At 43.2% G+C, this 15,241-nt stretch overlaps 1 protein-coding gene across 2 annotated transcripts in view; it reads right to left on the minus strand.

Moving 5' to 3' along the window:
• Window positions 1–3,727: 3,727 nt before the first annotated feature.
• Window positions 3,728–15,241, minus strand: part of LOC148480612 (transcription factor 15-like) — a 137,718-nt gene continuing 126,204 nt past the window's right edge. For both annotated transcript variants that reach the window (XM_088454132.1, XM_088454131.1), the window contains one exon: window positions 3,728–5,962. In XM_088454132.1, coding sequence (XP_088310258.1) covers window positions 5,954–5,962 — 9 coding nt within the window. In that variant the 3' untranslated portion in view covers window positions 3,728–5,953. The remainder of the gene's footprint in view (window positions 5,963–15,241) is intronic.

Consider the following 15,241-nt stretch of genomic DNA (forward strand, 5'->3'; position numbering starts at 1 on the left):
ACAGGGGACCTATAGGTACCAACGGGCCCTTGATGCCCTCCTTGCTGGTACTTGTGGCTCTCCAAGTACCAGCATGCGGGGGAGGCTTGCTGGGGCCTGTAGTGCTTCTGCAAAAAACTTTCATTTTTTTTAAACACAGCAGCACAGACGGATCTCACTGATCCGTCCATGCATTTGTGTTTATTTTTATCACACACAGATGCAAGCATCACGGATATCCCTGATCAGAGCTCGCATCTGTCTGCCCCCGAGTCGCGCTGCCAACGCCCGCTACCCCCACAGGTCCCAGCCGCAGCTAACGCACGTTTCCCCCGAGTCCACTGCCGCTAGCGCCAGCACTGGCCAGCCATCTTGGTGCACCCAAGTGAAGCCACAGTGAGTACACCTGCTGAAGGCACCAACTGAGGCTGCATAACAAGTTGAAGCTTCCTATTATTACTATTATTATTATTATCCTTTATTTATATGGCGCCACAAGGGTTCCGCAGCGCCTTACATAGTACATAAACATAGTGCACAAACATAGTACATAGACAGTTGAGCAGAGCAAGAAAACAGTGTCATACAGTTTAAGACAATGCAATACAAGTACATGGTATATAAACACTGCTGCAACAGAAGCAGGATGGCAAAAGTCACGGGTTAGGTGCTTTTGAGTATAGAGCAGATAATATAAGTAAAGAAAGGATAAGCACAAGAGGAAAGAGGGCCCTGCTTGTGAGAGCTTTCATTCTAGAGGGGATGGGCAAACAGACAGGGGTGACACGGATGGGGTAGAAAGTGAGCATGGGACAGAGGGTTAGGATGACAGATGGGTGGATTCCTATTTTACAGTATGTGTGGAAGTCATTTGAATTAAGATTTATGCCACTGACATTCTACTTTAAGAGGCAGTTTTTGTAGGTGTCTGTGGAAAGCCATGGCTGTTATATCAGTTTACGTGAAGTCTGACGGGTGGCAGAAGCCACTTCATGAAGGGCTATTTAGAGAGTTTGGTTAACGTATAAACCAGCAGTCTCAGGTAAATGTAGAAATTGGTAAAAGTAGTTATTGTAAAGAGATGTTCAGATGTAAAATAATAAGTTGTGATCAAGTGTGAATTCTATAAGGCACATTTATTGATTTGGAGGGTGATGGGAGACATGTGAGGTTTGCAGGATATTTATTCCATAGTATATCCGCTGTCCGTGTGTGGGGCCTGGATTTGGTGATATGTCACCAGATAATAAAAGCAGAAGGATGGAGAAGTAGATATAGTTGTAGGTGTGTAAAAAAATTTTATAGTGACACAGTGAGGCTGTAATAGTCAATTTTTGATGAAAAGAAAGCTCATTAGTTATTAGAGGAGGTGAGTGACTCAATAGGGCGGCAGTGTGCCCAGAGAGGGGAGATGCAGGGAGAGTTAGGGATGTTATATCCTTAGAGAAAATACAAAGGAGGGAGTTGAAAAAAAGAAATGTGTAGTACATGGTGAGTTTTAGGTTTGTTTTTTTTAGACAAATTTTAAAGTAATGGTAACTTAATCTGAAATTACCTTAGATGTTGGTCAATGTTTGATTAACTGTTATGTAATCACACTTTGTGCATTTAACACTTGGTGTTTTTAACCCCAGCTGCCCCTAGACTGAATATAAGGAGTGGTAACCCTTGATTAAGACAGGCTACAACTGACTCAATTGGCTTGCTGATCAAAGGAGATAACTTGCTCTGAGTTGGAGCAAAAACCAGGCCAGATATATACCATAAACTATGCTTCACTGACCAATACAGACTATACAGGAAGAGAAAAAAAAAAAAAACTATTCAAGATGAGACAGTCACATACATTTGAATCCACACACGATTGCAAGCATGAGGTTCTATGCAGAATATCGGTGCAATAAGCAAGATGAGACAGTCACATACATTTGAATCCACACACGATTGCAAGCATGAGGTTCTATGCAGAATATCGGTGCAATAAGCAAGATGAGACAGTCACATACATTTGAATCCACACACGATTCCTATGTGTATAATGGCGCAGTTGTGAGGTAATAGATTAAAAACTGTAACTTTCTAATTTACCTGAACCCCAAAAGGCCCTACCTTGGAACAATAGCTACCTAAATAAAAAAAAAAACCCAAGCCTTAGTTCGCCCTGTACCTTGACTTATGCCTTCCCAAAAATCCCCCATAGAGAACAGCAGAAAAGTGGTCCTAATTCAGAGTGTCAGAAAAAACTGACAGTTGGAACTTTAGAGTACTCCTAAATACTAATTTTTTTTATGTTTGTGCCCTGAAATTTGACATGCAGCACCAAGCGACAGTTTTACGCGCCCATGCCAAATTTCAGCTTGATACCTCAAATATAATTTGAGGTGTAGACCCTTAAACACCATGCCCCCCCCCCTCCCCGTCAGGAGTTCTCTATGAGAGAATTAAGTTTATTCAAGGAGATCCTTACGTCGTTTGTCCCCTGTATTTTGGCAACCAGGACTAGCTCTGATTAGCCTGGTGCTGGTTGTGCTTAATACAGGGGACCCCTACTTCGTTTGTCCCCTGTATTTAGCACAACCAGCACTGGGGCTCCAAAGCCCGGTGCTGGTTGTGGTGTGGGGGCACATAATTTTTATATATTACACATTCATTTTTTAACAGATGCATGGATGGATCTCACTGATACGTCTATGCATCGGTGTCTTATTGATTTTAATCTCTCAGGTGCATGCCCAGCGTCAGTAAGTCCTTCTGTCATTCGCTGATGCTCCTGTGCATGGCCCTGTTGCCACTGCTCTGCACCCCTGCTGCTGCCACTGTCCCACACACCTGCAGCCTCCCTCTGCACCCCCAAAACACCTCCTGTGTGCTCTCCGCTCCTCCACCCGTGCCAGTGTACCTATTTGTTGTCCTTCTGCCCTGCAGGTGGCCCGGTTTGCTCCTCAAAACCCTGATGGTTAATAAATTATAAAAAAGCTATGAATTCCATAGACAAAAAACCTTATGGTTTCATATGTCCCATTAAGGCTTCTTAGTCATGATCTGAAATTTCACAAAACCTACTGAATTTGTGCCACTCAAACCTAAAAAAGCAATGAAATTTCGATCATTAAGGCTGACTCCTTAATGGACGTGTTCCTTGCGCAATACAGATATGGTTTGCCATCACACCCTGTGGTTAACTGCAGATTCAGCACTTTCACAGAGCGAGATTGCTGTCACTCACAAAATGGTGGAGCTGCTAATTCACAGAATTGTGTGCTCAATGGAATACACACATGCACTTTATGCAACTGAGGTCTGAGCAGTTATGTGGCACACACATCCCAATCAGTGCCCACAATCTTCCCATTAGTTCACCATAACAATCCCACTGGATACCAACATCGTTCTCATCTATACATCCATCTCATTCAGAATACACAATCAGCTCCCTAATTTCTAAAACTATCATACTGTCTCTATGCATGTACACTATCTGTGCCTCCATGCTGCTCTATCTACCCCAATCCCTACAGCTGTGTGGTCTCCTGTGCTAGTTCTTTATTCCCTCATCCGCACTTATACACTGCAGTGTATATATAATATATTAATAATTTGATATCAGTTAAGGATTCTGGATTTCAACCTCTATACGCACCTACCTCTACCTTCTAAACCCTGCCTATAAACCTCTAAAATTGACGCTATTTGCGTACGCAGTCATACAGTAAAATAAAGACTTTAGACCTTGAACATGTGTTTCCAAAGCACAAAGTATTATTCAAGTAAAGTACAGTCAGTTACACGCTGTGATCTAAGTACAATTTAGCACAAAGAATTATACAGACCCAAGATACAGTTATACATACGCACACGCTCTGGACCAGATACCGGCATCAGCAAGAAACCTCCGTCAATCAGCAAAAAGACTCCAGACTGGGTCACAACACACATCTTTATACCCTTACAGAAACAGACAACACAATAGAGAGGTTTGTTGCTGATCCCATTGGTTCCCAGTGCGGGTGCATCTGTTACAGGATATTTAACAGGTTGATTCAAATGGACACAGAACAGCCTCTAACAGCTTGTTGCCTCCTCTATCCTCCCTGCATGCAAATCTAGGCTGTTGGTTTCACAAAATACATTTTGGTGCTTTGTATCTCTACGGTCCATAAGTTGAGAATGCATGTTGCGATCTTCACACCGATGATAGCGGGAAACTTTGAGAGAGTGCAGATCAGTATAATACCAAACATGGCTTACTTATCACGTATTAAACCTTAGATACCAAAATAGTCTTTATTTCACAGCATTTGTAATAAATGAATAAAACTTGGATCTTATACTTTAAAGCTATGGAACCTTTTATGTGAGTGTGCATTATGTAAGTATTAGGGGTTTGGGAAAAGACGCTAGTTAGGTTTATCTGATTTGGGGCAGATGTGCACGCATGCAGCTAATAAACAGCGTTCGCATGCAGGATATTGTGCATTCGCTAATGTGCGTCATGTTAGCAGCACAACTGTGCATAATGTGCGGTGTTTATGCATGAGATTCTATTTATGATGGATTTAATATATATATATATATATATACATATAATTTCTTACTAACATTTTCAAACTGCAATGATGCAAATGTGTTATGGGCAGTGAGTTTCATTCTCAAACTGGGTGGAGACCCCCAACTGTGAAGCTGGGGCCATTCTGTCTGATAGTGAGACTAAAACCTGTTTAGGATTCAGACAAATTAAATTGTGTAGATCAATGTCTGGGTTATATTACAATTGCCACAGCTCATACACTCTATATGTAAAGTGCTCACAGTATTCTCGTGTATTGTTAGTTGTTTTCCTAGTATACTGTGTTTGTTATGGTATCAAGGTTGTCCCCACAATAGGCTTTGTGTACATCAGGGCATGATATCTGGAAGGATTACTAAAAAGTGTTCTAATGCTAATAAGTCATTTTTTATGTATGTTAAACACTGTCGGTATGTGCTGGGGAAGATCGTTACTCTTGTTACTCTGTGGTTTTGACAAAATGGCGTTGTGTGATCTATTTCCAAGATGGAGTCTTGTCGCCATTCGTGAGATGGCATCGCGCAGATTCCGATTGTAAACAGATTCTGTCTCAGCTGATTATCCGGCTTTGACAGTTCCACCCTTTGATAGCCAATCAGACGCTATCACAAACTATTTTGAATCTGTTTAGCCATGCATGAGAATATACCGTTTAATGTTACTATTGTATGACATAGTTTGGTCATTTGAACCATTTAGATAATGCGTCTCCAAGAAGGGTAAAACAACCCTTATACGCCATCTACGGATCCTCAAGGGATCATTGGCAGGATGTGGGAACTCATCTAGCCTATAAAGGAAGTTTGGAGAGGAGATTGGGACTGCGTTACCTAAGATGACTTAAAATAACCTAAACGATATATTTATGCACAACTATTCAAATTCAGATTACATTGTCGTACATTATATTATAACTCAGGATTGTAATACAGTTCTTCCTTATTATTGGTATCCATATCTCACAACAATTTACTGTACTAAAATTGGTCAGACACTCCCCTGATTTGGTATAACACTCCTCCTCTTGGTTCCACTCCATTAACAGCAGCATCAGCTCCCATCTCCTCTATCTATCCTCCGTCACAGGAACTGGAAATCCCCAGACAAACCAAGATGACGGAAACTCTGGAAGAATACAAAAATGAACACAGCAGAACAATCCCTTGCTGTGACACTGATCTACAGTTTTCTTTTAGCTCAGGTTTCTCACTGTCACCTTTTTAATCCTCCCAGCACAAGCTCGCGATCGACAGGTCCACGTTATCGGCCTCGTCTCCGCCTTGTATCTCCACTGGTTGGTTAACCTCCCTATAGCGAGTGGAATGGACCCACGTATCTTCCCTGGCCACCCTTTGAGGATGTGGTACTTTGTCAACAACTTCAGATACGGACCTTTCCACCGATCAATCAGGCAACCTGAACATAAGAAATTATTTGATCATAACTGATTCTCCAGGTTTAACATCATGAGAGTTTGCTTCAGTCATGTTAGTTAATAACACTTTCAATTCCTGTTGTTCTTACTCATCTTCGTGAGACACTGCACAGTAACCTCATCATATTTTCACATGAGGCTGCCTGTTAAACAGTATTTCTAAGGGGGACAGGTAGACAGATGGTCTGGGATGATCTTGATATTAATACCCATCACCTTACACAGGTTATAAAAGACATTACTTGTGAAATGAGTATCCCTCCTATATTCAATTATTGTAGGGATACTGTATTTGTACACAAATTCCTGCAATTTAAATTCTGTTATCAATATCTACTGCTCTAAATATTGCCTGGGCCCCTGGGTTGGACAGTATTCTGAGTATTTGACCTTAGCCTGGCATGGCTGCCATTTGTCCTTAGCGATCTTGTGTCACGTGTGTGAGAGATAAAGCACAACAGTTTAATATCATTTAAACATGACCTAAATACAACAATAAATCGTCCACATTTTACATTAGAACAGGTTGAAAAGATTGTAAACAGTCATATAAGGCCTGGGAGAAGATACTGGGGTTGTCTATGAACCCATGGGACACTCGTGTCCATGTGTAGTGTACACCTCCCCCTAGGTGGGAAAAGAAAAATACTGACAGTCAGGGTGTTAGGGCACAGGGAAGAAAGCAGAACAGAGATTGGGCATCAGTTACATCAATTACCATTACCAGTTTTTCCCTAGTACTTCCCGTCAACCTGTCTATCTGCAGACCACAAGTATGACCCGACTCCTAGCATTGGCTCCCACTCTCCAATAAAGCATTAACGGCCACAATTGGATCTGGTGCCTGTTGGAGGTTTCCTGTTACTATCTGGTTTGGGAGTCCTACATTCTTCACTTTGCAGTACTTACTTAGGTATCCCACTTGGTTGCAGTTAAAACATTTTTGTGAGCGGGGTGGATGAAAGGATTGTTGTGGGAGTTGAGCAAGAGGGAAAGGTGGTGGGTATGGGTAAGGATATTGAGGGAAAGGATATTTTGGGGGATATGGAGTTTGTGGGTAGTATGGGACTTGTGGCTGTGTGTGATAAGTGGGGTAGGGCTGTGTGTGCAGTGGTGTGGGATTGGTGAGGACGTGTAACTGTTCAGGTGCAGGTGTGGGTGCAGGTGTGTCTGCTGGCTGTGATGTTACCATCATTCCTTCTAGAGCTTGAATACTGACAGCCATTAGTTTCTCGCTCTGGATCTCTCTCTTTGAGATGTTTTTGTCATGTTCTATGGCGGATTCTATGAGGGTATCTATTGTGACTCCCCTCCAGCCAGACTGTGAGGTCTGAACCCGAGTCTTTAGGTCTTCTTTAAGGACATCCATGAGTATAGTGACAATCATTCCCCTGTGGTGAGTGCTATCTTTAATATCTTCTAACCCAGTGTACTGGGTGATAGCCTGCAGAGCCCGGTCGCAATACTCTTCTGCAGATTCACTCTTTTTTTGTTTTATAGTGAAACTTTTGTTCCAGTTAACTACTACTGGAAAATATACACCCAATTGAGTTATAATACGGGAAATGTTACCTTGATTCACTTCATCTGTTAAGGGAACGTCACCATCCAATACACAATCCGTGATAAATTTTGTCACGTCGATATTACGTGGTAGACAGGCCCTTAACACCACACGCCAATCTTTGTTAGTTGGCTCATGAGAACTACCCAAATTTCTCAAAAATCTTTGACATTTGGCTAATTCCTTCTTAGGATCGGGGAAATCATTTATGATGGAATTTAGCTCTGCTCTTGTCCAAGAACAATGCATTACCACATCCCTTGTAGGTACAACTCTGTTCACATCCGCATTCCCATTCGGAACAGTTATTGTCCGGATGGGATGCAGACCGGCAGCATTGCTACCTTTGACCTTATTACCTGGCTGGGGGTTTAGTCTGTTGCTGCAACGTATAGTATTAACAACTTTCTCCATGGGCGCAGAGGAGTTTAACACTTCCCGTGCTGTTACTGATGGAGATGGTGGCACCACTTGGGCTTGTCGTGGTGCCGCATCTACATGTGTACAGCATGGGAAACGGCATACATGACAATAGGCTCATCATCCACATCATAAACATTTTCTTTATGGTTACTTATGAGAGGGTACAAATTGCTTGTTACATTTTATGAGTTTTTTCAATAACTGTACCTGCACCCCCATCCACATAAGGTGGCGGTGGTGCGCGTGAACTACTAGCAATACATTCTGCAATGCTACCTTGCCGCACGTGCGTGCCATTTTGCGGCTCGCACGCATTGCAATTTAGCGCCGCGGGTGTATTTTCTGGCAATGCGTTCGCAATGCTAGTTTGCGTCGCTTGCACATTTTTAAGCCATGGCAGGGGCTGCGCTGCACATCCTAATATTAAACATGATAATAGGTGCTACCATGCTGAGACCAGTAGTTCTACAGCAAAAATGAAGGGGGGGGAGGAGCAGGTGCACACTATAAGCACTAAGAATACAAATGATCAAAATATCTATAATAGACTGCAATAATTAACATGGTTTTAAATGTAAGGTTTCTTAGTACATGTATGGCCAAAGATGTTTTCCCACCTAACACGTCACGGTGAACCTTATACAGGTGGGTCCCTAACATCTCTAATACTAACACACTAATTAATTTATCTAGGACTTACCTATCATAGAGCCCATTAGATGTGTGTACTGCAATGCAAGGACCCACACCAGTTAAAATCACCTGGGGTAGGCAGGAAGAGTGCTAGGCCAAAGAAATGGGAGGGGCTGGGCTGCACATCCTAATATTAAACATGATAATAGGTGCTACCATGCTGAGACCAGTAGTTCTACAGCAAAAAGGAGGGGGGGGGGAGGAGCAGGTGCACACTATAAGCACTAAGAATACAAATGATCAAAATATCTATAATAGACTGCAATAATTAACATGGTTTTAAATGTAAGGTTTCTCAGTACATGTTTGGCCATTTTTAAGCCATGCATCCCCTTCATGCTGCCACAACTTAAAACATTCATAATATTTAACCTTTTTCTCTCGAGAGCGCATCAGACTGATGTGATCCCGGACATTATCTAATACATCTTTATCAAAACTACCAATTCTGGGAAACGGTCTAACACTCTTCATCGTTATTTTAAACCATACGTCACAATACCTTATTGCATAAGTACCGTATTTAGTATGCATAATACGACGGGCCGAACCAAGCGGTGCTTCCATTAGCAGCACATCATTGAATAACATTTCTATTGTTTGCGTGGCTCCCATCTTGGGACAACTCCTACTTTTTTCAATAAAAAGACAATAAAAGACAATCAAGATACTTTCACTTACCTGCGGACACCTTTGAAAAAGGGTGTATCCATGAACCCTATGGAGGACTTCTAGATGTCTCCACTCACCTATGGGAGAAAAGCTGCTCCCAGGCAGAAAATCCCTTTTTGACTACTTTTCAACTGCTAGGGGGCAGCAAAGTACCCTTTTTGTTCCAGTTGATTTCATCCACCCTCTCACTAGCTCACAATCATAATCTAACCAAAATTATGCGGTTTAATTATAATGTTCAAATAAGCCTAACAGATCACACACATTGATTACTGAACACTATAATCACGCTGGGAGATGTACCCTAACAAAAATAACAACCCATACACCTGCTTTGTGTAAAGTAAACGGTAAGCTGCTACCGAGTCACTAGGCCACCTTCCTGCGCCTAGCACTTAAGGGTCCTACGTTACCCTTAACATTTAGGTCCCGTGTTACACCCTAAACAAGTACTCACAGTTACACACTTTTTTCCTGCGCAGAAAAAGTACACGTTAACCCAGTTATTGGCAACAATTGATAATGTAAACTCAATGGCTTTGTTTAAACACGTTGCAGCACTAACGGAAGTACGTATGTGCTATTGTGCGACTAGTCGCATACACAATAATGCGACTACAACACAACCGTATGACTTTACCCTTAGCTGCATACGCAAAAGTGCATCTCTATTACGCACGCAAAAATGCGACTCAGCCGCGTGCGCAATACTACGGTACCCTTTTTAGTGTAAAATACTATCAACAAAGGAAAACAAACTTTTTCCTTTCTTGTCCCTGGATTCTAGTCAGCGTACCTTGACTCACACGATAACGGATAGCGATCTCTCAGCATAGAGTGGTTGCAGGGAAAACTGTGTATGGCCACTATCCACCCTTTGGTGAGATATCGATAACCGTATTTTATCGTGTGAACAGGTAAGTGACCTCACACTATGAGCCCCCATCTAAGGATACTGGATTTCAACCTCTATACGCATCTACCTATACCTCCTAAACCCTGCCTATAAACCTCTAAAATTGACGCTATTTGCGTACGCAGTCATACAGTAAAATAAAGACTTTAGACCTTGAACATGTGTTTCCAAAGCACAAAGTATTATTCAAGTAAAGTACAGTCAGTTACACGCTGTGATCTAAGTACAATTTAGTGCAAAGAATTATACAGACCTACGATACAGCTATACATACGCACACGCTCTGGACCAGATACCGGCATCAGCAAGAAACCTCCGTCAATCAGCAATCAGCAAGAAGACTCCAGACTGGGGTCACAACACACACCTTTATACCCTTAAAGAAACAGACAACACAATAGAGAGGTTTGTTGCTGATCCCATTGGTTCCCAATGCGGGTGCATCTGTTACAGGATATTTAACAGGTTGATTCAAATGGACACAGAACAGCCTCTAACAGCTTGTTGCCTCCTCTATTCCCTCTGCATGCAAATCTAGGCTGTTAGTTTCACAAAATACATTTTGGTGCTTTATATCTCTATGGTCCATAAGTTGAGAATGCATGTTGCGATCTTCACACCGATGATAGCGGGAAGTTGTTGAGAAAGTGCAGATCAGTATAATACCAGACACGGCTTACTTATCACGTATTAAACCTTAGATACCAAAATAGTCTTTATTTCACAGCATTTGTAATAAATGAATAAAACTTGGATCTTATACTTTAAAGCTATGGAACCTTTTATGTGAGTGTGCACTATGTAAGTATTAGGGGTTTGGGAAAAGACGCTAGTTAGGTTTATCTGATTTGGGGCAGATGTGCACGCATGCAGCTACTAAACAGCGTTCGCATGCAGGATATTGTGCATTCACTAATGTGCGTCATGTTAGCAGCGCAACTGTGCGTAATGTGATTCTATTTATGATGGATTTAATAAAGATATATATATATATATATATATCTCATTTCTTACTAACATTTTCAAACTGCAATGCAAATGTGTTATGGGCAGTGAGCTCGAACAGGGTGGAGACCCCCAACTGTGAAGCTGGGGCCATTCTGTCTGATAGTGAGACTAAAACCTGTTTAGGATTCAGACAAATTAAATTGTGTAGATCAATGTCTGGGTTATGTTACAATTGCCACAGCTCATACACTCTATATGTAAAATGCTCACAGTATTCTCGTGTATTGTTAGTTGTTTTCCTAGTATACTGTGTTTGTTATGGTATCAAGGTTGTCCCCACAATGGGCTTTGTGTACATCAGGGCATGATTTCTGGAAGGTTTACTAAAAAGTGTTCTAATGCTAATAAGTAATTTTTTATGTATGTTAAACACTGTCGGTATTTGTTTGGGGAAGATTGTTACTCTATGGTTTTGACAAAATGGCGTTGTGTGATCTATTTCTAAGATGGAGTCTTGTCGCCATTCGTGAGATTGTGTCGCGCAGATTCCGATTGTAAACAGATTCTGTCTCAGCTGATTATCCGGCTTTGACACAGTCAAAGGGCGGGATGTATGATTTATCTGCAGCAGACCTTTATATGGCATTTCAACCCTGGTAAAAAGCAGGGTTGAACACGGGTTCAACCCGGCTCGCGATGCAATATGAACGGGTGACCCGGGTCCCGTTCACAGCATAGGAATACCTGGCGCTTGGAGATCTCAGCAAGTGATGGTGGTGACATCATCAACCCAGCAATAAGCTGGGTCGAGCCTCCAGTCTGAAAGGGGTCTTAGCCTGGTCCTACCTGGGATGGACCTATGTACAAAATTCCGGGTGAGACCCAGGATTGCGATGTGAAACGGGTATAAGTTAGGGAGGAGTGGATTTTACTTATATCTTATAAAGGGTAAGGGGTTAATCTATAATATGGTTTTTTAAAATGTAGGGTTTATTTTATGAGACAGAGGGATGTAATTAGAGAGTTAATGTACATGAGTGAAATGATTTGATATTGGTGCTAATAATCTTGAATATGAAATAGTTAATGGTTTTTGAAGAGGAGTTAATCATTGATGGGATCTGGTATGTTTGGTTGACAGTTATCATGTCAAAGTGTATCAAGTCGTCATGAGAATGTCAATGTGGTCCAGTGGCGTAACTTCATCCCAATTGTAAGTTCATCCCCCGATACCTCCAAACAGGGGCGTAACTAGGTATTTGAAGGCCCCATAGCAAAAGTTTGTAAGGGCCCCTATGTAACACCCAATGGTGAAAAATGTATATAACACATGTAACTTTGACAAGTAAGATGGGCCCCATAAGCTCTGGGCCCCGTAGCAGCTGCACCCCTTGCACCTATTGTAGTTACGCCCATGCCTCCAAATTTCTAGTATACCCTGAATGTATCTAGGGAAGGGAGTGTAACAGAAAACTGCTGCTGTCCCCCGTTTTTGCTCACAAAAGCAGCCCCAATAGGTTTCTATGGGACTACTTTTTTTTGCCAAATTTACCAAGCTGGCCCTAGCAGCTACTGTAACTCCCCACAGAAAAAATATAAAACACATTGGCCCCTAGAGGAAAACACACACACACATTGTCCCCCACAGACATATTGTCCCCCACAGACACATTGGACCTGATTCAAACCCCCTTGCAAGATGCGATCGCTCGCTTGCAGAAAGGGGCCGGATATGTAAATTAAGTGCTCGCACTACGTCGCGTAAGGACGCCCACTGTGTGTTAGTGAGCTATGGCAAAGTGCGCTCGCAAGTGTCTGAACACACGTCATCTCCGGGAAATGTAGGATTAATCTGGACCATTGTGAGCCATCGAAGCTGCTCGCAGTCCTTGGAGTTGCCTTTCCCCGCCGCAAGCACTGCGATCAGTGCGGGCTGAAATACATGCAGGTGACGTGTACAATGATGCTGCTTTGCTAATTATGCACGCCCTTTAAATGCCGTTTTGGCAGGCAGACACACCTGCGTTCGCAACACCACTCCCCCGTTCACATGCACCTTCCCCTGTTACCACCCACAAACAGCACTGTCTGTCACTCAAAGCAGCGACCTGATAGTGGCTTACGAGCCACGAAATTTAGATCGCAATGAATGGCTTGCGCACGCGCACTGCGAATTATACGCATTTGCAGATGGGTGAAAATCTCTAAGAGCAAGCGATCGCCCCATAGAGAGCGGGTCTGAATCAGGTCCGTTGTCCGCCACAAGAAAAATATAAAACACATTGGCCCTGATTCAGAGCCGGACGCTCTGACCAGAGCGCTCGCTCTGAATCAGGGCCCACCTCCATAAATATGGAGCGTCCTCCTGGACGCTCGTATAGCTGTGGGTCACCACCCACGGCATATACGAGCGTGCAGGATGATGGTCGCGATGGTCTTGACCATCGCGACCATCGCCACTGCGAGCAGAAGCCTGCGGTTGAGTTTTTCAACCGCAGGGCCCGGAGTGATTTGGCTCTATCAGAGCCAAAATCACTCCCACTGACATCACTAGTGATGTGCACTCATCTGCTCTAGCCCCCCACAAAATTCTTACCTGACCTGTTGGTAGCAATGGAGCTCCCGGTCTTTCAGCTGCGGGCGGCACCAGCACTCAGCACTGGCTACAGCCTCAGTCAATGCAGATAGACTGACAGAGCACTGGGCTTGATTCAGACCCGCTTGCGTGCTCATTGCGCTCGCAAGTGGGTCGGTGGTGGCCCAGCGCGCACACGCGGCATGCGCAACGCGTGTGCGCGAGCCCCGGAGTGAGGAGACGCACGCTTGTCGCTGCTGCTTTGAGGATGCAGCTGCGGCTACTGCGCATACATTTCACACACAAACACAGAAAAAAAGAAGATTATTTTATTTTGGTTGGAGCGTATTTTGGGTGTTACACCACCCTTTAACAGACAGACGCACGCTTGTCGCTGCTGCTTTGAGGATGCAGGTGCGGCTACAGCCCACTCATTTCACAAAGACAGAAAAAAAAGAATTTTTTATTTTTTGTGGAGCGCACTTTGGGGGTTACACCACCTTTTAACAGACAGACGCACGCTTGTCGCTGCTGCTTTGAGGATGAAGGTGGAATCTAGACGGGATTTGGAACCGGGGACACACTACCTCCATCAATTGTCTAAATCCCACTGCACTAATGGCGGATACCGGACGCACGTCTAACACCAACATAGAAGTCAAGGCCTCAGTTATACGTTTTGCTTCAGGATGACTGCTGTCGTACTTCATCCTCCTCGCTAAGGACTGTTGGAGGGTCAATTGTTTAGTAAAAGTAGTGGTGTTCCTACTTCCTCTCTGGGATGGTGAACAACTCCCAGCAGCAGCAACAGCACTAGGAGGAAATGGTTCTTGATCATACCCTATTTTATTTTTATCAGAGAAAGTTTGGTCCTCCATTTTTGTTATAATGATATATACGTGCGGCTAAGGCGCACACAAACACAGAAAATAATTTTTTTATTTTTGTTGGTGACTAGTGCACTTTGTGGGTTACACCACCCTTTAAGAAATGAGCCAGCCGGCCCTTTACTTAAGGGACACAGGCGCATGCTTGGCGCTGCTCCTTTGTTGATGCACGTGCAGCCACAGTGCACACAATTCACAAACACAGAAAATATTTTTTTTATTTTGTTTGGAGTGCACTTTGGGGGTTACAGCACCCTTTAACGGTCAAGCCAGCCGGCCCTTTACTTATGACACAGGCGCACGCTTGGCACTACTTTGCTGATGCACGTGCTGTTACAGTGCACACAATTCACAAACACAGAAAATATATATTTTTTTGTTTGGAGTGTACTTTGGGGGTTACAGCACCTTTAACGGACAAGCCAGCCCTTTACTTATGGGACACAGGCGCACGCTTGGCGCTGCTCCTTTGTTGATGCACGTGCAGCTACAGTGCACACAATTCACAAACACAGAAAATATTTTTTTATTTTGTTTGGAGTGTACTTTATGGGTTACAGCACCCTTTAACGGTCAAGCCAG

This window comes from Taudactylus pleione, unplaced genomic scaffold (assembly GCF_031769625.1).
Source record: "Taudactylus pleione unplaced genomic scaffold, aTauple2 ptg000609l, whole genome shotgun sequence".
Classification (NCBI taxonomy): domain Eukaryota; kingdom Metazoa; phylum Chordata; class Amphibia; order Anura; family Myobatrachidae; genus Taudactylus; species Taudactylus pleione.